General features: G+C 41.1%; 1 protein-coding gene across 1 annotated transcript in view; it reads right to left on the bottom strand.

Annotated features, from left to right (window-relative positions):
* Window positions 1-3,850, bottom strand: part of MAP7 (microtubule associated protein 7) — a 144,361-nt gene extending 140,511 nt beyond the window's left edge. The window contains exon 1 of the mRNA XM_077776140.1: window positions 3,534-3,850. Within this exon, the coding sequence (XP_077632266.1) occupies window positions 3,534-3,666 (133 nt within the window). The 5' untranslated portion in view covers window positions 3,667-3,850. The remainder of the gene's footprint in view (window positions 1-3,533) is intronic.
* Window positions 3,851-21,437: the final 17,587 nt, after the last annotated feature.

The following is a 21,437-nucleotide window of genomic DNA, read 5'->3' as shown; positions in this document are numbered from 1 at the left end:
TGAGGTAGAGGAAACAGGATTAACCTACCAGATGCATCCAAGCAGAGTACTGTCTCTTTCAAAGTAGTTGCCTTGGACAATTCTGATACGGTCAGCATTTCTTAAAATTCCTATGTTAGACTTCCAGAGACTGTGCAAAGTATTTTTAAATGTTAAGTTTTACCTCCATTCAGTAATGTTCCATGCAATTTGCAATTTCTTATACAGAAGAAACTGTAGTCCTGGCACTTGAGAAGTTTCCAGTTTCAAGAAGGGCACAGATGTATGTATAGCTACTTTCATTATACTCTCTGCTCTGTCCCTGATTTTATCTTCTTGCATTATTGGTACAGTGATCTTCCTCCACTACACAAGCAAACACCTCTGAGAGCAGAACCCATGTCAATTACCTTTGCACCACCTCTACAAATGCCCCAGCAAAGTAATCTGTACAGAGTGTGCATTTAACAAGTGTTGGGTTAGGGAGAAAATGTCTTTTTATTTAATAATGACACCTGTTCAGCAAAATTCACCATAAGGCAGGTTTGCCTTGAAGCCTATCCAAGGGCATTTAGTTACTGCAGTACCTAAATAGTCTCTCCTATGCCAGCCCTAAGGTCACCACGGCACTGAGGCTTGGATTCTAAAGGTGTAAGAGCAAAAGCATAAGCCCAACTTGCTCCCAATTACTATCTAAATGTTATACATCAATAGTATCAAGTACATCCCTATTGATTACATGGGAGAAAAATCCCTCCTTCAAGAACTGATCTCATCTACTAGCTCATCAAACTACTGTCTCACTCCACCAGGGTAATTTTGAAGCCACAATAGGAGTCCAGATGGTAATCGATATGCTCATTCCTACTGAGTTTATTATGATGGTTACCCAACAGCAGAGTACCTGGAAAGATACTACTTGTTAGGAACTCAGGGAAATTCTTGACAGAAGCATTTTGCGTATTGAATTTAGATAGCACGCTTTTTTCCTAGTAATGACAGAATAAAGACACTAAGCATGAAAACCAAGTTTGGGTACAGGTAGCTGATTAGACCAGAAAAGAAAACAAAGTGATTGGTTATCTTAATAGTCACACATAGAAGATATTCTGTAGGTCATCTTGCTATGATGCTTTGAAAATAATTTAGAAACTACAAGTCCATTATAAGTTGCAAAAGATGGTATAGGCAATTGGTGAGTTAAGAATGATATTCAGAGCAGGCAATAACATTTATGTGGGGAAGGACAGCTGAAATCGTCTACGAAGTCAGGTTACTATGCTTCCTTGCAGGAAAAAGGCTGTCTGCTCCATCAGGCCCTTTTTAAAAACCACATTCATTTCAGTACCTGACCATATCTGGCACCAGGAAGCAATTAAGGATAGACAAAGTAGAAAGGACAATTCAGAAGATCACAGCTCTACAGACTCAACTGTGTTGTCCGATAAGATGGTAGTCACTAAAAATCAATTAAAATTAAAAAATCAGTTTCTCAGTTAATAGTGTAGCTGTATTTCCAATGCTACCAGCTCTACGTGGGAGTAGCTATCATACTGGACAGTTCATACATAAGAATATTTCCATTCCTGTTCTACTGACAGACAAAGCCAGATTTGAAAGTGGACATTCTAACTGCTCAGACAGACCTGCTGAGAAATTCAGAACCAAGTCCATGGTCTTACTCACTAGGAATCATTAAAAATTTCCAAGGTTGTTTGTTTATGCCTGAGTGTTCTTATCAACATAAGGTTTTCCTTCTAATCTTTTTCTTCTTTTTCCCTTTGATACTGGGAAAAGTAGTAAAAGAAAAATGACAGGGGATCAGAAACTCCTTAAGTCTCTCTTATCCACAAAGTTGCACAAATTGCCAAATAAATATATTTTTAGAAGTAACTACTTACCCTACCCTTTTTCCCTTTAAATAAAATACTAAAGGCAATTGGGAAAAAAAACACAGAAGAGAGGAATTCAAGAAAACTACTTAGAACAAAATAGATAGCTATCCTAAACCACTGTTTCAAGACGCCTAAGGGAAAAGTACACAAATCAAGAACATTTCCAAAAATACACAGTGGGCACAGTTCAACAGTTCCACATTAATTTAGAAAGTTAACACCTCCTAAGAGGCCAGCTGATTTTCTACTAACAACTGAAAGTACTGGGTTTTCATCAAGAGCACACTCTGGTTCAACTGTCTAATTCCTGGGCAAATAAAACAAACACCTTTGTCAGCTTCCATCCGTGACACTGGTAAATTCCTGAAGTCATTTGGTTCTAAGATAGAAGCTATGTCTGATAGTAAAATTAAAATCAACTACATCACTAAGGTTCTGTTGATTTAAAATTCCCTGTAACCAGTCTTTTAAAAGTGAAATAAAAATATACTTTGGGATTTAAAGCAGACAGTTTCCATTATACTTCAGAAAAGCAAACTAAGACTCATTCAAGAACCAGGAAAAAGAAAGCCAGTCGTTTTCAAATACTGGATTCTATTTAAACATTCATTCTATCAGGGCTTCAAAATTTGCTTGCTGCTCTGCTCTGCTACTGCTCTGTACCACACAGAGGAAATTTGATATCTCAGTGGCAGAACAATTTGAATGCAAGCTAAATTTTAATCAGCACATAGAAACAACAAAACTGATAACCTATCAGCTTACGAGACAAATGGCTTATGCATTTTGGGGAAGGAGGTTGCAAGAATTAGGATACCAGGGGAAAAAAATTTAATGCAAGCCTTAAAATCCTTCTTCAAAAATGCATGATGTTGCCATCTCTGACAATTACAGCTCTTGGAGGGTAGCTATCAGACAATGCTAAAATGATGCAGTGCACAGGGATTCAAGAAGCCAGGCAAAGCTGCTGCTCCATTTCATCATTATGAAAGAAAGGTACAAGAATCAGACCTCTCCTTTCTGCATCCAGCACATTCCAACCTCCAGACCGATGTTCAGCAGAGTTACCATCAGAAGTTATAAAAGGTCATGCTTCCCCTTCCCTGTCCTCTAGCTTTGCCCCCTACAGTGCTGTTCAATGTTTATTTACTTCTTTCTCTCTCGCTCATTTCAGAATAGAGAAAGAAGGAACATCTTGACCCTCTGCCCTTGCAAAGCACTCACTCTTAGGTCACTTCATCTAACTCATCCCCTTTCAAGGAGAAACTCAGCTCATTAAACAGAAATCACCAGTGCACCTAAGCAAGGTAGGAGATGTTCGTTTAAACCTGGATAAGTCCCATTTCCTCCTCCTGGTAAGGACGTGTCATTGGTAACTGTTCAAATGAGCATGTGAAAATTAAAGATCGCTAAGCCAAGGAAGTAGCTTATATCGAAAAAAAGGCAACTGATCTGAAACCTACCAAATCTGCAAAATCTGTTCTGCATTTCATGCATACACAGCTCTACAGAATGGGTAAATACCACTAGAAAACTGTGCTAGGAGGTCACAAGCACTCCACACAGCGTGCACCACAGACAGTTTGTAAATGTGCTACAGACAGTGTCGGAAATGGGGGCTGGCTCCGGTTCCAACCAAAGGGTAGAGCTTATGCATACCTTTAGGTCTTCGGGAATTTCCATTCTTTTGCTGCTCATCTTCCTCATTAATGGTGAATAAACCAAGGGGAATTGGCCTTGCACTGGTCTTCTTCAGTCTCTCTTGTCGGATAGCTGTAGCTGATCCAGGCATACCGCGGCTACTTGTTTTTTAATTATTATTATATTAAAAATATATGCTTATGTAATTGCAGCTCCCAGGAAGCTGCTAGTTTCTAAGCTGCCGGTTCATTTGAGCACTTGTAATAGATCCCCTATGGGTAAACAGTGTGCAAACAGCTGACAGATACTACCAGCCACTTGGCAACTGAGGCCTTGCAGTTCCCCCTCACNCCCTGGAAAGGCACGCAGGGGCAGAAGCCTCCTTCCACCGCCTAACCTGTCCAGTCAGATCCCAGCTTCTTCCTGCCGTGGCACCTTTGCCCAGGCTTCCTGCCACCGCACAGTAAGATATTCGGCACACGGCACAGAGGGAAGACCGGGATATGCTGTCCTGTAAACAGTTGCCCTGACAACCGGGCCGGGTCCTAGTCCGGGAGGGAGGGCCGGGAGCAGCTCCGGTCCGCCTGGAAGCGCGGACGGCTGCGGGATGCTGGTCCGGGAACTCTCCGCAGGGCAGAGGTCGGGAGCCGGGGAGGGGGCGCCGGCGCGCGCGCGGCTCCGGCTTCCTTTCCTCTCTGCCCGCCCGGCCCGGCTGCAGCCCCGGAGAACTGTCGCCCTGCCTGCACAGGCAGCGGGGGACTCCCCAGGATGGGGAAGGGGGTTCAAGGCAAGGAGTCTTTCTCTGGGTTTTCGATCGTGACAACGTCCGCGAGTCCCTGGATGGAGGAAGGCTCAGCTGGACGCCCGCGGCTCACTGCGCACAGCATCACATCCCAGCTTTCCGGAGGTCCCTATAACCTCCGAGTCGGCGCAACAGGCTGGGGTCATGAGGACCGGCACTGCCAAGCACCTGAGACCATCCAGGGAGCACACGCAGGGGGAGAACCAGGCCTGTTCTCACCAAGACCTCAGTTTGGAATACCCCTTCTGCAAGTCAAGTTGAAAGAGAAATGAGAAACTACAGTCCGCCTAAGGGGGTAAAAATCTGCCTCAGAGACATCCAGCCAACTCCCCCCAGTTCCCACTGCTCTGGGCGAGTCACTACTGGCAGTGCTGAGCAATTCTCAACACTTGACCCACTTTTAGTTCTTTTTTGGACTGTTTTCTCCAAAGCATACAATCATGTGATTATTGTTTTCTTCTGAAATGAACTTTCTCACTTAAGACTCTCTACTTCTAGGCTGCCTGAAATTTAGGCTGTATGTGAAAAAATTAAATTTACACTAAGTGACACAGATGCCAACTGCCAAATTAATAATTTTTGTTTTTTTAGGTTTGCCTCTTAATCAAAAAACCAAGTCTGCTTAGAAAGTCCAAAACAATCCTCCAATCCCAGACCACTCTCCTACATTTTCCTTACCCAAGAGGGGACCCCAAGGAATCTATGCCAAGCACCCTATTTTTTTTTAAGTTTATTTATTTATTTTGAGAGAGAAACATGCAAGTGGGGGAAGAGAGAGAGAGAATCCCAAGCAGGCTCCAGGCCTCCAGCACACAGCTGGACACAGGGCTCAAACTCTGGAGACCAAGACATTGTGACCTGAGCCAGAACCAAGAGCTGGACGCTTAGATGACTGAGCCACCCAGACACCCCCAGGCACCCTCTCTAAATCCTTTGAATGGAAGAATAACTTGTGACAATTCACTTAACTTTTCTTACTGTCCCAGTTTCCACTGTAAAATTGGGGTGACATCACTTACTTTACAGGATTGGGGAGGGGATTTAATGAAGCATACTGGCAGCAGGAAGAAGAGCTTATACATTTCACCTGCTTTTATATTATAATACACCAGTTGTAAGTACTCCATTTTTGCTTTGTATTTAAAGTGTTTCCAGTCCAACTATCAAGTCTATCAAGCAATAATTATTGTCCAGCCCACTGCTGGAGATGTACTAGATGGTTGTCAAACCCATGCTGGGGGAAAAAACAAAACAAAACACTTCAGAAATCTTTCGTTCGAAGGCTGGGGGATTGAGTTAGGCATGTAGACTGGGGAACTGCAGGGAATTTCAGGTATTAAGTTTACTTTAAAATCATGTTCACCTGTATCATAGGTACTTGGAGTAAGAGAGAATGGGACTGCATGGGTCTGAGAAACCATCTAAAATCAATGTTTTACATGCAGGGAAAACCAAGGCACAGGAGGTGAAATTCCTCAGGTCAAATGTTAGCTTCCAACAAGTCTGTGGTGAAAACGTAGATCTCCTTCCTCCTAGGCCAGCACTTCTCCTTATGATGAATAGTGGCCTACATCGTTCAGGATCGTAGATCCCGCTCACCAGCTTCTCGCAGAGAAGCAAGATGTGGAGAAGGAAAGGGAGGATCTGTGCTCCAATTGTGCGAGATCTTGTAGTGTAAGAAATAAACAGTAGATCAGACTACTTCCATTAATTCTATCTGGTAATTCTATTTCCGAATTAAAGACGATTTGTTATTTCCTATTTATTTCTTTAATCAGAAGATCAGTAAGCATAGTCCAGTTTTATAACACGCATATTTATAAGAATCTTTTAAAGTCTAGTTTGTTTCTTCTACTTCCGGAGAATCAGGTTAGTACTTACACATACACAGTTGAACCTACCTTTTGGCAGAAAAAGTAAAACACTATGGCTCAAGCAAACAACAAATTTCATTCAGAAATGTTCCTTACCCAGATAGAGCTAACAGCTTCTGATCATCTCCCTGGATCTAACAAAAGTATTACTGAAAGTGGTAAGGTTAAGGAAAAAGGGAGCTTTTCCTTCATCTTAAAAAAAAAAAAGAAGTTTATTTATTTTGAGACAGAGTGAGCGTGTATGCAAGTTGGGGAGGGAAAGAGAGAGGGAGAGAGAGAATCCCAAACAGGCCCGATGTGGGGCTGGAATTCACACTGTGAGATCATGACCTGAGCCCAAATCAGATGCCTAACCGACAGCCACCCAGGTGCCCCCTCCCCTTCATCTTTAAAAAAAAAAAAAAAAAAACGAAAGGATAGCGTTTATGAAGTATCCTAGGAAGAAAATGAAACAGCTTACCAAGAGTGGCTTTTAAAGAGTCAAGGGAAAGCTGAAATTCAAATGACTTCTGCAGAAGATGTACATTCCTTTACTTTCAAGGATGGCCTGGATGGCTTTTCTCCTCTTTTACAGGAGAAACACAGCAGCAAAGCAAAAGCTTCCTAGTGTTTAACTTGTCCAGATAAGATTTCACAAAGGAGCCCTCCCTGAGGTCTGTGGAACAGAGATCACAGAACAGCCCTTCTGGTACACAGAGGACTCAGCCCACCTCTACCACACCTAGCTACCTAATCAACTCTCTTCTGTTAACAGCAGTGGAATAAACTTCAAATGACAGAGATGGTATTCTCCATGCTCTAGGGTCTCATGAAAGTCACCCAAGTGGCTGTTTTGAAAGTTATGCTTCAACCATTTACCAGGGAAATGAAAGCCTAATCAAAGGAGGCCAAATGTCACCACCATCCTACAACCCAAGAGGCAGGGTGAGGTCAAGTGAAAGAATCTCATTATCCAGAACATCTCCAGCTTTGTCAGATAGGTTACCTAGTCACAACAGCACTGAGAGCAGGGTCATCGCCTGACAGATCAGGAAACTGAGGCTCAGAGATGTTAAACTCACACAGCTAGTTGGATCTCTGAGCCAGGATTAATTCATGGCCCATCTGCTCTGAACATATGATGCTTTAGTCCTGCTGCCTTGTAAATCCCGGCTGCAACATCGACTAGCTGTGTCCCGGTCACAGCTGTGACCAGCCACAGGGGAGCAAACAGCCCGAGATCAAACAATTATAATAAAGGATTTTTTTTTTCCTATCCATGAAATACACATTTAAGGCCTAAATACATTTGAGATTAATTTCCTAAATGCTCAAACCCAGTCTTCAATGGATATAGGTTTTTAACTTTATTTCATTTGTGGAATACTGGGGCTTAGCCCCTACGGAGGCACGGGGCTGCCGTCTTCCTTCTATTTCCGGACCCAAAACAAAAGCAGATGTGGAAAGGGGGATGGCCAGACCCGAAAGTAAAAGGAATCCTACTNACCCACAAAAAAAAAAAAAAAATAAAAAAAAAAAAAAAAAAAAAGGAATCCTACTCTGAATTCCTGAACTCTTCCCCAGCACTAATAGGTGTTTTCGATTTGATGTGGCACATGTGTCCTTCAATGTCACCTGCAGGTGACATCTTCATTAAGTCCCCATGGGAACCGATGTATGTAGACTTCCAAGAGTCAATTAGGTTTTGCAACTATTAAATTGTTAAAATAACCAACGATATATTAATGGAGACTTAGTACAAAGTAGGAAGAGACGTTGCCCAGTGAGGAAGGGTAGATTTTATAACTAAGCTAGCTTTACTAGAGAAAAATGTTTGCAGCATAATCATAAAATATATTCACAATCATACATGAAAATGACGCCACCCATCTGCTATGAAGGAAATAGGACAACAGGTCCTTGAGGGATTGCTGTTCCCACCAATTCCCACCCCCAGCCCCTATTCCCTTAGGACGCAATGGATTTATGTCTGGTGGTCCCTCTACCCTGGCTACCTGGCACCTCTGGCCTAACCTCTAAACATGAGGTAGGTGAACATGAGACAGAGTCAAACTAATTGATCGTAGGGGAAGTCATCTCACGATTTGGACCTGCCTGCCACGATGTTCTAGAAGAAGAAACACATGTAAGCACATGTGTACACACATACACTTCAGGTTTCTGTTCACATTTATCCTTCCTAAGCTTTTGTTTTATGGCCTTAAAATTGGAAAATAGCATATAGCCTACAAATGGATCCAAAAACATCCTCTTGCAGAGAGAAATGTGCTTAACCAGTGAGAAGCATACCTAGATTTTCCCTTCTAAAAGCCTACTGAGCTTTACAAAAACTTTAGAGCATGAGTTATACTAATCAAGGACTGTAGCTGAAAACAGAAAATTACTACTGCTGGACTGAATGGCCAGTCACTGGTAAATTACAGTTCTATATACATATAAGCCAGTTACTTTTCAGTGGGACCCAAAAGTGCCTAAATGCCTTTTCACGTTTTTACATTAAGAGGAGAGGATTAATGCCTCAAAACTACTGGATTTCAGTAATCTTTCAAATATTTAATGCATACCCTCCAAAGTAAGCTGCAACTTACTTCGAGTAGTTTTAGAAATCCACATTTTAATGCAATATTTAAAAAAAAGAAAGAAAACCTTCATATACCTTGAAAATACAAAGCCAGCACATTTGACTGTGGACTCAAATAACCCCTGGGAATAAAGGGTCCCAGCTGGTTCTCTACCATCCCCATTCTTGAAGCGAGAGGGCTTCCTCACAGTCTCCTAGGACGATGACACTTCCTCCTGTGGCTTCTTTGGCAATAAAGGCCTAACATTCTGCCATCCAGCAGCATTAGACAATTAGCTGTTGGACAAAGAAAGACTGCACAAAGACAGGACCGACCCTTTGAAAGAAAAGTAAAAAAGACAGGTTCTCTTTGATCTTTATTTTACCACCTTTTGCTATCTTTGATCTTTATTTTACCACCTTTTGCTAACAGGTAGTAAGAGAAACAGTAAATACTACTCTAGTAGTGATGTGCCAACAACCAAGAAGTACCAACCTGGACCCTGCCTTGCCTTTTATGACATTTCTCTAAATCCTCACCGTGTGGTGGACACCTTGTGATGCCAGCAGACTCCCATTTTCGCACATCTGCTCGACCAGCAATAAATTTTAAACCCTGAGGGTTCACTACCCTGAATGTAAGGTGTGGACACTAAGCTTTCTTTAAAACTCTTCCCTAAACATTAGGTATCACTAGCTAAGTTGTCAATATTATAAAATGCCACACTGAACTTTAACCCAGTAAGCAGAGGTTAGAATGCCCTTGGGCCTCGGGTTCATTATTGCCATCGATGAGACTTCATGCACCTTGCATGAGCATCTCAATTCCTTGACAAAAGTTAAAATGGGCACACGTCCTCCTCTAAGAGTGACACCTTGATGAGGTTACAAATCCAATATTATAAATTCGAAATGAGGCAAAAGAAGTCAATGCCTGGGTTCAACAGAAGAATCAGACAGATAGCCAGGGCTGTGTTTCTCAAAGTTGCCTACTCCATCACTGGTCAGTGAACAGTTATGGGTTTAGTTTTCTTCTTTTGAACCACACCATTAGAAAGAGAAGAAAACTGAGAAACTGTGGTTCCGTGTCTTGCTTTAGGAGTGGTAAAAACACGCCAAAGGTGCAAGGTGAGGTGTTCTGGGGGATGGGATCAGAGGGGAGGCAGCAGGTAAATCACAGAATGTTCTTCCACCAAACAGAGGCAAGGGGAGCCAATCAGGCATGTTGACTGATGAAACGTGAGACCCAGACTGGCCAGTGTGGTGGAGGACAGGTCAGAAGGGAGGAGTGAGGTATAAGAAAAACCAGCCCCATAACGACTTTGTCCAGGTGGCAGAAAGCGTCTCATATGGTGACTGTGGAGATAGAAGGCAAAGAGGAAAATGAAAACCCACTCACTGTTTGTTTTTTAAACAGTCATGCTCTAGCAGCGTGGAAGATTCATCTCAGGGGAACGGGCATGAATACTAAGTTCGTGCAAAAGTCCACAAGAGCGTGGACAAGAGGGCGATGGGAAGGAAAGGTGGTTAGTGTTTTTATTAAAGATTTAGATGAGAATGAGGGCTTTATATCTGTAGCTAAAACAGAGAGAAAGCTAGAGTTTGGTCCAAAAACATCACAAGCTCAAATAAATGGGCTATAGCTAAAAAGGTTTAGTAGCAATAAATACGAACATCTCCTTTATTAAGTCCAAGTGCACAGGTACAGAACGAAAACCCCACCCAAGCTTCAGCATCTGCAAAGTAGGAGGGCCCTTGGGCAGCAAGCTCACTACACACGATCAGTATGAGGAGGCAGTGGAAGTCCTCACGGGATCACAGCTGGTCCCAGCAAGCATCCAGCATGCTGAGTAAGGGCAAGAATCTTCTCTATGTTCTGGTCCTCAGATCGCATTGTCTGAATTAGGTATTTCAGGCAGATCATAAATCAGAACACAGAACAGAGCAACCTAGGACTCTAAGATTCTAGACCATAACAGGAGAATCATTGGAAAGAAGGTACATTTTCTCTGGAGAAAATAAGGCGAGATCTGGAGAAATAAAATAAATGAATTAAAGCTTAACATGTGGAAGGATTTCTACTGCTGGGGTAGTTCTGGAAGACAGAACTAGGATCTGTGATTGGAAGTTACCAGAACGAAACAAGTTGTGCCTTCCATCACTGAAGACAGCCATGCAGGAACACTGACTGGGATGAGAGTGCTGAATTAATACTGTGTCCAGGCTGGATTTTCACACTCTAGAGTCTCTTCTGATCTCACAACTGACTCCAAAACCTGATGAAAATGGAAACTCGAGTTATATGCCCAGGGGAAAACACGCTGGCAGAAAGAAAAAGCCTAGACTCAGACAGCCCTTCCCCCTGCAGTCACAGTCCGCCTGTGCTTACTTAACACTTCACATGGTTTCTTTTCTTTTTTTTTTTTTGGCCAGTGGCTCTACAGTTGTGTTGTTTTACTCATTCCACTGATGCCCCCCAGAGGTTTTCAACTTAACGGCCAAAGAAACATGCAAACAATGGAAGCTTCACTCAGTCTTCTGGTCAGGACAGGACCACACTAATAATTTCTGCACCTGCAGCCTGCAGATTTCCCTCACTCTCGCCTATCAGCAATTTAATGGAAATCTGTGTGAAAAACTCTAGGGAAGATGGGGATAAAAATGAAGAAGATATATTGAGTGTTCCCTCAATGACATGATTCACTGTGGATGGATCACTGTGGCTCTGTAACTTGAGAGAGATCTAAAGGTTTGTTGAGTGAAGAGCATTATTAAAGAATAATAATCCGATTCAGTTTATTACTTTATGGGCATTTAAGGGGAGTGATAGCCCTAAGTCTTTAGACCAGTGAAGCATCAGACTGATCAAGAACAAGGTGTTCAACATTCATTTCAGCACTTACTGACGCTTTCCCCCAATTCTGTCTTTTGTGGCTTTGCTACTTTTTCCAATTCTTTCTCCTAAAATGCCCTAAATTAAAACTGACATCAATTAAGAGTTTTTAAGAGGTTTAAGAGGTTTAATATCCTGTTTTTACCTTAAAGGTTAATTTTAAAGTTTCTATTAAGAAGTAATGTAAATGCTTTACCTAATTCTGGGGGAGAAACTCTGATTTTCTTTCTGAGGGTCGATGTGTCCAGTCAGGGTTTTCCAGAGAAACAGAACCAAAAATACTACCTGACTACTCCTGATACTAAATACTGCTACTTTTCTGGAGAAGATATAAGCCACATAAAGAGACCTATTAAAAAAAAAAAAAAGACTTATCTTAAGAAATAATGGCAGCTGCGATTGTGGAGGCTGGCAAGTCCAAGATTTGTGAGGCAGGTCAGCAGGCAGGAAACTCAGGCAGGATTTCCACGTTACAGCCCTAAGGCAGAATTCCTTCTCTGGGAAACCTCAGTTTTTGCCCCAAAGGCCTTCAATGGATTAGATTAGGCCCCCTAGATTATCAAGGGTAATCTCCTTAAAGTCAACTGACTGCAAATGTTAATCATATATACAAACTACCTTCACAGCAATATTTAGACTGGCGTTTGACCAAACCAGGCACTGTAGCCTAACTAAATTGACAGATTAAATTAACCATCATGGTCAGTGACCCCATAGAAATTAAGATACTCCATTCCCACACTGAAATCAACATGCTATAAATGAAAGCATGCAGCTCAAAAGTCAAAGGTCTATGTATCGATGATCACAATTTTCACCAAATAGGCTGGACACAATTTACTCAAGTCACTTTTCCAGTATTGCAATGCTCTATTAAGATAATATTCATACAACTGGGGTCAGGAAATCTCAGAGGAGACCTATGAAATCCTCTTACCTTTCACTAATGATCGCTCATTGAGAATCCAAAAGAGGTCAGCTTCAAAGCATTATCAAATAAATCGTTTTTATCATTATAACAACTGGGTTCCCTCAACATTAAATGGTTTGGAAAGTACAGCTATGTAGATTTAAAAAAAATCCTTCCCTATCATCATGAAGTAACCCCATTATCTCAATTAGAAGAAAACTAATATACATATAAATACATGCATGGGGTTTGGTGTTGGATAATACATGCTTCTCATGAGAAGGTAAAGTGTATATGAAGGTTTGAGGTACTAAACTTTACATTTATTTGGTTAAAAGGAACCAACTCTGACAAAAGGGAAAATTATATATACAATTCTCTGGCACAGTTCTGAAATCAACCTAGAGGAAGGAAGTGCCTAACAGAAAGGCAAATTATATAATCATGGTGGGGAAGTTTCAGGTTTGGTCATTTTCATTCAGCTAAGGTCCATACTGAAAAGGATTCACATATCCAGTGTAATTGTCAGCAACCAACCAGAACACTGAAAGCCTTCAGCTAAATTACACAGATAAGAGACAAGTATATTTATGATTAAATGGCAAGCCGAGAAGCTTTTTGAATTTATAACTGCTAAACAAAAAGATTCCTAATGCATCAGTAATTGATTTTAAAAAAATAGGAAGCATTATTTCCAAGAAATAGATAATACTAGCAATCCAGTACATTTTTTGAGAAATACCATCCCCTTTGAGTCTTGTGTGACGTCAGGTCACTGAGATTTTAGTGGGTACTACACAGAAAGAAATAACATCTCAGAAACACACTTGGGGTGCTACAAACCTACTAAACTCCACAACCCCTTTCTTTACCTTTCATATCTCTATTCTAAACCCTTGCCTTTAAACTCCTGAGGATTTTAGATAGGCAACTAAGGGAGGATTAAAATGACAAAAGGAACCTTTTGGCAAACTTCCTAAAACACCACACTGTACCACTGTGCCTTTTATCATCAGGCAAAGGGGCCACACTTTCACTGTTAAAGGCACTAAAATCATTGATATATTTATAAAAAAAAAAAAAAGTTTTTCCAGAGACATATAAAGTTGTAGAGAAGCAATCACAATCATAATAAAATACTCTCCACTCTCTCAATGTAGGAGACTGTATTAGCTGGTTCCTGTTTCCACACTGGCGTGCAGGAGGAGCCCAGCCCTGAAACCCTTAATGCAAGGAGTACCCATGCCCTTTACAGCCCAGAGCCAGGCTTTATCCAACTCACTGGAAAAAGACCTGGTTCTTGCTGTCTACAAACAAAAGGACGGAAGTTTATAGAACCAAAAGCTGTTTGTTTTCAAAATAATTGGAATACTGCAAGTTGTTCCACGAACAGGTTTCCAAATAGGTACGCCTCTACTGGATAGCTTATGCACTGTAAAGCAAAAAAGGCATCTTTGTGCACTTCCCAACTGGTCCAGAATGGCTCACCAGTGTCTGGGCTCCCTGTCACTGGATTTAGCAAAATATTCTTCCATCCCACATCCTGTACTCCTCGCTTCCAAAACCTCCTTGAAGACTTCCACTCCATCATGAGTACTTTAGGTACAGCTGGACCACAAAGAATTAAATCTAAGATGCCAAGTTAGCGTTCTTCCCTGTGAGGGTCACTGGGTTACACGACCATGAAGGTTTTCTATTCAAAGGCATTTGCCCTTTCATAGGTCTTCCAGACTAAAAATAGCTGGACCCCCATTTCTCTATTTTAATGTGTTTTACTGTGGAGCCATTTCTTTACTTGGATTTTAGTTCCTGATACTCTACCTGGAACTTAATGCAATGTCACTTTACAAAGCATATAGATATACCTTTTTTCTAAGAATTTTTTAAATGTTTTCATTTATTTTTGAGAGACAGAGACAGAGCACAAGTGGGTAAAGGGCAGAGAACGAGGGAGACACAGAATCCAAAGCAGGCTCCAGGCTCTGCGCTGTTCGTACAGAGCCCGACAAGGGGCTCGAACTCACAAACCGTAAGATCTTGACTTGAGCCCAAGTTGGACACTTAACTGACTGAGCCACCCAGGCGCCCCTGGATATACTTTTTTGTATAAACAAGGACATCCTTACAGGGATGGTAGGAGGTAGGAAGTCACAGTTGCAAAAGAAAGTTCTGGTATATTTTAATGATGCGTATTTCTTATTTTTAATAATTTTATTTTTACTGGGGTGCCTGGGTGGCTCAATCAGTTAAGCATCCGACTTCGGCTCAGGTCATGATCTCACAATACGTGGGCTCCAGCTCCACATCCAGCTCAAAGCCTGGAGCCTGCTTCACATTCTGTATCTCCCTTTCTCTGTCCCTTCCCTCTTGTGTGCACTTGCTCTCTCTCAAAAATAAACATTTAAATATTATAAAAATGTTTTTACTGAAAAATGATATAAATGATTTATATTTATATATTTATATTTAATATAAATATATATATTATTTAATGTATTTAATATATAAATAAACCTTAATATTTTAAGAGTGGTTTAAAGCATGTTGGCTTAATCAATTACCACAGTGTCTACTGTATCATATATAAAATTTAAAGGCATTACTCAGAACATCTAAACCTAGGACCCATCTGAGGAAGTGACATTTAAAAGATGTAGTAAGTCAAATTTTTAAAAAGATAAAAACTGAAATTACAAGTTGAACAGGATATTTTCTTAGGGAGAAAGGCCTGTCTCATATACGCTGGTCCCTACATCCTGTATCGGCACTGTACACAAGCCTCTGCAACTTAACCTCTGCAAGTCTTTTCTGAAATTTAACACATAAGAAATTTAATAAGAAAAACCATTTAGGGGTACCTGGGTGGCTCAGTTAAGTGTCTGACTCTTGATTTNCCCACCACATCGGGCTCTGAGCTGAGCATGCAGCCTGCTTAAGATTCTTTCTCTCTCCCTCTCTGTCCTGTGAGCAAGCTCTCTCTTGCTCTCAAAGAAAGCTTATCTTATTTCTATTTCAACATACGTTACTTTTTGAAATAAAAAAAATGTTAAAGTATAGCTGATATATACGATATCGTAATGTGATCTACATACGTCATGAAATGCTCACCATGACAACTGTAGTTTCCGTACAAAGTTATTATTAAGTACATTCTCTATGCTGTACTTTTCGCCTACATGATTTTATTTTGTAACTGGAAGTCTGGGCCTCTTAATCCTCTTCACCTATTTCACCCATCCCTGTGCAAGTACTTTGCTTGAAGAAACCCAAACTATTTACTTCTCATGAAAGCCTTATGGAAGGCTAGTTGCATATGCTTCCTAGATTTTCCTTGTAGAGAAACATAGTTAATGAAGTGACAGTGATTTGTTTCAAGTCAGAAAGTCCATCTTTGTGGAAAGGGTCCATAAAGGCAACAAATCCATCTTTATGATTTAAAGTGCAAGAATTCTGTGGCAAGTGTTTTAGGAAAGAAGCTAAAATTTAGAACTGTGATGCAGTAAGAAGAAACACTTTTGAATACCACAGAAATGAAAAACAATAAAGAGAGGCTGGCATGGGTTTTAACTCAATCACAGCTTAATCTTAGCATCTCACGGGTCTGTGTGCAGTGACCTTCTACCGCAACTTTTTTGTGCAACATTCTGACAGGTGAAAAGCACCATCCAAGGTGCCTGGATGATGCTTATGATATCTGAGCCGTGCTGATGGCCATGTGACCACACAGCTGCAGTTAGGTCTGAATCAGCATTACATTCGCATTCTCTCATTGAGACTTCTTAACTCTAAACAAAAATTTGCTTAAGGGAAGAATTTAGCATGCCAGGGTAACTCCATATTTTCACGGTGATGCAATACCAATCCTTAACAACCATGATCACAATAATTACAACACTCATGCTGTGTCAGGCACTGTTATAAGCACTTTACATGTATCAACTCATTTAATCCTCGCCATAGCCCTATGAAGGCATTACCAGTGTCCCGGTTTTAAAAAGAAGAAATTAAGGAAGAGCATGGTCAAATGACTTGCTCCAAATCCTTCAAGCAGTGACAGAGCTGAGAATGGTACCCAGACGGCTGGGTCCAAGTCTTAGCACAAAATCATAGTTTAACATTATCGCTAAACTGGGTAGTCAGCTTTGGGTGCAAGATCACATGGCTTCACACAAGCTTAGCTTCAGTATAATCTTGAAGGGGCAAAGGGGAAATCAAAGATACTCTTTTCCTTAGAGATCAGTCTTATACAGTATCCCCCACTGCCCTTTTCATTGTGGTCTCCGTTTTTATAGCTATGCAGACGCCAACTGCAAGGAGAAAAAGAAAAAAAAGGAAAAGAAAATCAGTTCTGTCAAAGGAAAGCCATCACTGAAAAAGCTCTAAATCCCAGCTGATAGCACCATAAAACCTGAAACACACACACAAATTCCGCTCAGACGTGCCTCTGGAGGTTCTGATCCATAGAGCCCGAGTCGGTAATTTGACATGATGTTCAAAACAGTAAGTGTGGGGGTGCTGGGGTGGCTGAGCCAGTTAAGCGTTCAACTTTGGCTCAGGTCCCAATCTCGCGGTTCGTGAGTTCGAGCCCCGTATCGGGCTCTGTGCTGACAGCTCAGAACCTGGAGCCTGCTTCCGATTCTGTGTCTCCCTCTCTCTTTGTCCCTCCCTTGTTCGCACTCTCTCAAAAATAAAATAAAAACATTAAAAAAAAAGTAAGTGTGAGTACTATTGTTAAGAAAAAGTACAAGAATAGAGGAGAGGTTATCAGACTCAGCCTTATGTCAAGTAACAGCTGACGAGGAGAATGAAGAGAGGTGAAGAAAGATTAGCCCAAAAGGTATTAGCATAGGTTGTGCTGTAGGATGGAAGCCAAGAACATTAAGGAGAAGGGCATTCTTGTATCAAGTATTTACAGGCAGACAGAAGAAACAAGAGTGGTTTCCAGAGCCAAGGAGGTGATGATCAGATTTTCACTATGAAAATCTGAGAAAAGTATATAATTTCCTATTAAAAAAAAAACTTTATCTACCTGAAATTGACCTTTCTTGTTTTGAGGGGAAGGAGAAAGGTGGCAGAAGTGGGAAAGAAAAAAATAAAGTTCATTACCTAACTAACCTTCCATCTAACTGCACACATTCATACGTAAAAGTGCATAAATACATACATGAGTGTGCACATTATTTTACTATTCAAGTGTACTACTCACGCTCACATCTATATTTCCTTCACAAAATTACCGGAGCAAAATAAGAGATGAGTGAAGTAAATTCACTAGATTGAGGGCAAGGGCTGTTATGATTTCCAGGTGGTTTCCATAAGCAAGGTATACTTGGACATCCAAATGAAATCTCCTATGGTCAAATCAAAGAGCATTAAGTAGGAAATAGATCTAAACTAGTCCTCAGCCTTGAATGCAATCACTGGGGGGAGGTTTAGAACGTATGCCACCTGGCTCCCACCCCTAGAGAGTCTCAGATAACTGCCTAAGGTGTGGCGGGACATAGGGAGATTTAAGTGGTCCCTGGGTGATTTTAACTCACTGTCAAGACTGAGAACTAAAGATGCTGCAGCACAGGGGCCCAATAATCAATTCAGTAACATAACTTTATGCCCAAAGCACAGGCTGTACTTAAGTAAACTGACCAGCACTGCGGATAAGGGGCCATCATACTAATTTAGAGCATCAATGCTGGATAGGAAAAGAGTCAGCTGGAACGCAGGAAGCAGGAAACTAGGTTCTGTCGGGTGTGTTAGGTCAGGGCTTCTGAGAACCAAAAGCCTGGATAAAAACCTTGACAAGCTGCCTCGCATTTTTGCTACAGCCTGCTGTTATGCAAGTTACTGACACCCAAGCAGACTACCGTTGGAAAGTGGGGAGACTAAAAGAAGAGGTCTTTTCTGGAGTTTCACCTTGGAATTTAAACTTATTCTAGAATATAGCTATTTTCTACGGTCACCAGAGTATCAGGGATACAAGGTTTATATCTGGAAGGTTATCCCATAGTAAAGGATGGGTCCTTTTACCAGAAAGCCAACTCCAAAAAAGCTTACATAGCATTAAAAAAAAAAGTCACAGAAGAAATTTTAAGATACCAAATCTCAATACTCTACTATTTAAATATACCTAATTTTACTAACAATGCCTGCAAAGTCCAGTTCACATATACTAAATGCATCTTTCAGCTTCCTTTCCGCTCAGTTTTATATTCCTACGTCCATCTGCAATGTTTGGTCTGGTGTGTCAGTTCTCCTTGGCATTCCCCACAATTCTTTTTTTCATGGCTACTTGTGTAGGGGCTTCAAGGACAAGGAACTGCCAGATGAAGTGCATTCTTGCCATCAAAATATATATTAATCTTCAAATCAAAATTTAAAGCAGCACCCAGGAGAATATTAATAGATTATTTCTTAACTGGCTATTTCTCTGAGATACTAGGAAGACCAGTATTTAATGAACAGAGAAAAACCACCCGACGCCATTTAAATGTGTAAACTATAATTCAGAGCATTGTGAAAACAGATATTAAAGAGGCAAAAGGCCAACAGCAGGGATGGATCTAGAGAGTATTATAAGCAAGCTAAGCAAAATAAGTCAGAGCAAGACACATGTCATCTGATTTCACTCATATGTGAAATTTAAGGAACAAATGAACAAAGAAAAAAAAAAGACAAACCAAAAAACAGACTTAACTATAGACAACTGGTAGTTACCAGAGGGGATGGGAGTGCGGAGATGGGTGAAATAGGTGATGGGGATTAAAAAATTACACTTATCTTGATGATCACTGAGTAACACACAGAAGTACTTTTTTTTTTTTAATGTTTATTTATTTTCGAGACAGAGAGAGAGTGTGAGCGGGGGAGGGGCAGAGAGAGAGGGAGACACAGAACCTGAAACAGGCTCCAGGCTCCAAACTGTCAGCACAGAGCCTGATGCAGGGCCCAAACCCACGAACCGTGAGATGGTGACCTAAGCCGAAGTCGGATGCTTAAACGACTGAGCCGCCCAGGTGCCCCCACACAGAACTACTGAATCGCTATTCTGTACACCTGAAACTAATATAACAGTATTTATCTATACTGGATTAAAAAAAAGAGGCAAAAGACACTGACCCGCTAAACAGCTAGACCAACTTTAAAGCTGGATTTTAAATAAAGAATAAGCCTAAACACCATATGTGTTTAGCATATAGAACCTTAGATCATGCTCAGTGATTAAAGTTCCAATGATGGATTATCAAGATCTTTAATAAAACACTGGTAACTGAGAGCTGATACCTAAGTAGTGAATTGGACAATATAAATTCTGCCAACAAGGAATAACCAAGACCATAATACGAGGTATAGAATCAATATTTCTAGCTTTGTTACTGAAACAACATTCTTTCCAAATTCTAGAAAGCCATTTCTCAAAGGACTGGAAGACAGACAGGAAGGGGAAAGAACGTGGATCGGCATGGGACCTGCTGTGTAATGCTGTTTATAATCAACTCCAGAATGCAGACTCCACAGGACATCATTACCACGCAAGAATAAAGACAGTAATGTTAAAGCCAAATAAAAACTCCACGTTACACCCAGGCTCTGGGAGCAACACTACCTCCGCAGGTATCTAATTCCAGTGAGCGTCATTTGGCATCCAGAAGGGCACTATTTTACTTTAAGGCAATGATACTGCTTTATTCAAAGAACTTTGTGCAATGGCTGAAAATTAAAGACAAAACTTAACAATATCAAGCGCTGGTAAGGATGCTGATCAACTAGAACTCAGACATTGCTTGTAGGAAGGCAAACCCACAGGGCCACTCTGGAAAATGGTTTGGCAGCTTCTTATAAGCCTACAGTCTCATATGGGTTGACAAGCCCACTCTGAGGTCTCTCCCTTAGATAACTGAGAAAAGCCTGTATGTAAACATTACAGCGGCATTATTTATAATCCCCAAAACCTGGAAATAACCCAGTGTTCCTCTTTGGGTGGGTAGATTAACAACCTGTGGTAGCTCCTTACAACAGCAAACTACTCGTCAATAACTAACTATTGATACATACAACAATCTCAAATGCATTAGGCTAAGTGAAAAAAATCAGACTCAAAAGGTTACATGGTATATGATTCCACCTTGATGACCTTCTGTAAAAGGCAAAACTAGACACATGGTGAACAGACCTGGGGCTGCCAGGGGTTGAGGGTAGAGGAAGGCCTGACTTAAAGGGACAACGCAAGGGAATTCTCTAGGATGAGAGAACTCTTCTGGACCAGGATTCCAGTGGTGGTTACATGACTATACATTCGCCTAATGTATTGTACACCCAGAATATCAGTAAATTTTTGTATGCAAAATTAATTTTTAAAAAGAGAGAAAAAGCCCTCTGACTTTTCAAGGATTTGTCCCTTTTTCCTTTCACCATCAAATTTGACGGAGAGCCTCCAAAATCAGTTCCATCTGCCCGTCTATTAATCACATAGAATCTGGTTCATCCTCTACTCTTGCACCAACATGTGAAATTCCTCTCCTAGGGGGTCAGTGACTACCCAGTAACCACAGTAATGGCTTTTCTTTCATTCTTTGAGTCCTTGGCCTCCTGGTCCTTCTCGCTTGGCAGGTGTGCTTTGCTCGATTATGCTCTTCCGATCTTTTTGGCTTCCCTGCCCGTCTACTTCGTTGGCTCTTCCCCCTCCTACACTTTGAATGTTTCCCCACCCCTTTGCAGGTTCTCTTTCCAGGCTCTCCTTCCTCTCTCGGCATCAATCAATACTCCCTTATGGAATGAGTCCCAGAGTTCCCGCCTCTAGTTTTGTCCTTCATCTCATACTGCCTGTTGCCCATTAGACATTTCTACCTACAGGTTTCTCTTATACCATGTTCCAAACAGGAATTGTTT

The sequence above is a fragment of the Crocuta crocuta genome, unplaced genomic scaffold (genome assembly GCF_008692635.1).
Source record: "Crocuta crocuta isolate KB4526 unplaced genomic scaffold, BGI_CrCroc_1.0 scaffold25, whole genome shotgun sequence".
NCBI classification, from domain to species: domain Eukaryota; kingdom Metazoa; phylum Chordata; class Mammalia; order Carnivora; family Hyaenidae; genus Crocuta; species Crocuta crocuta.
This window is presented reverse-complemented; position numbering and strand designations above follow the sequence as displayed.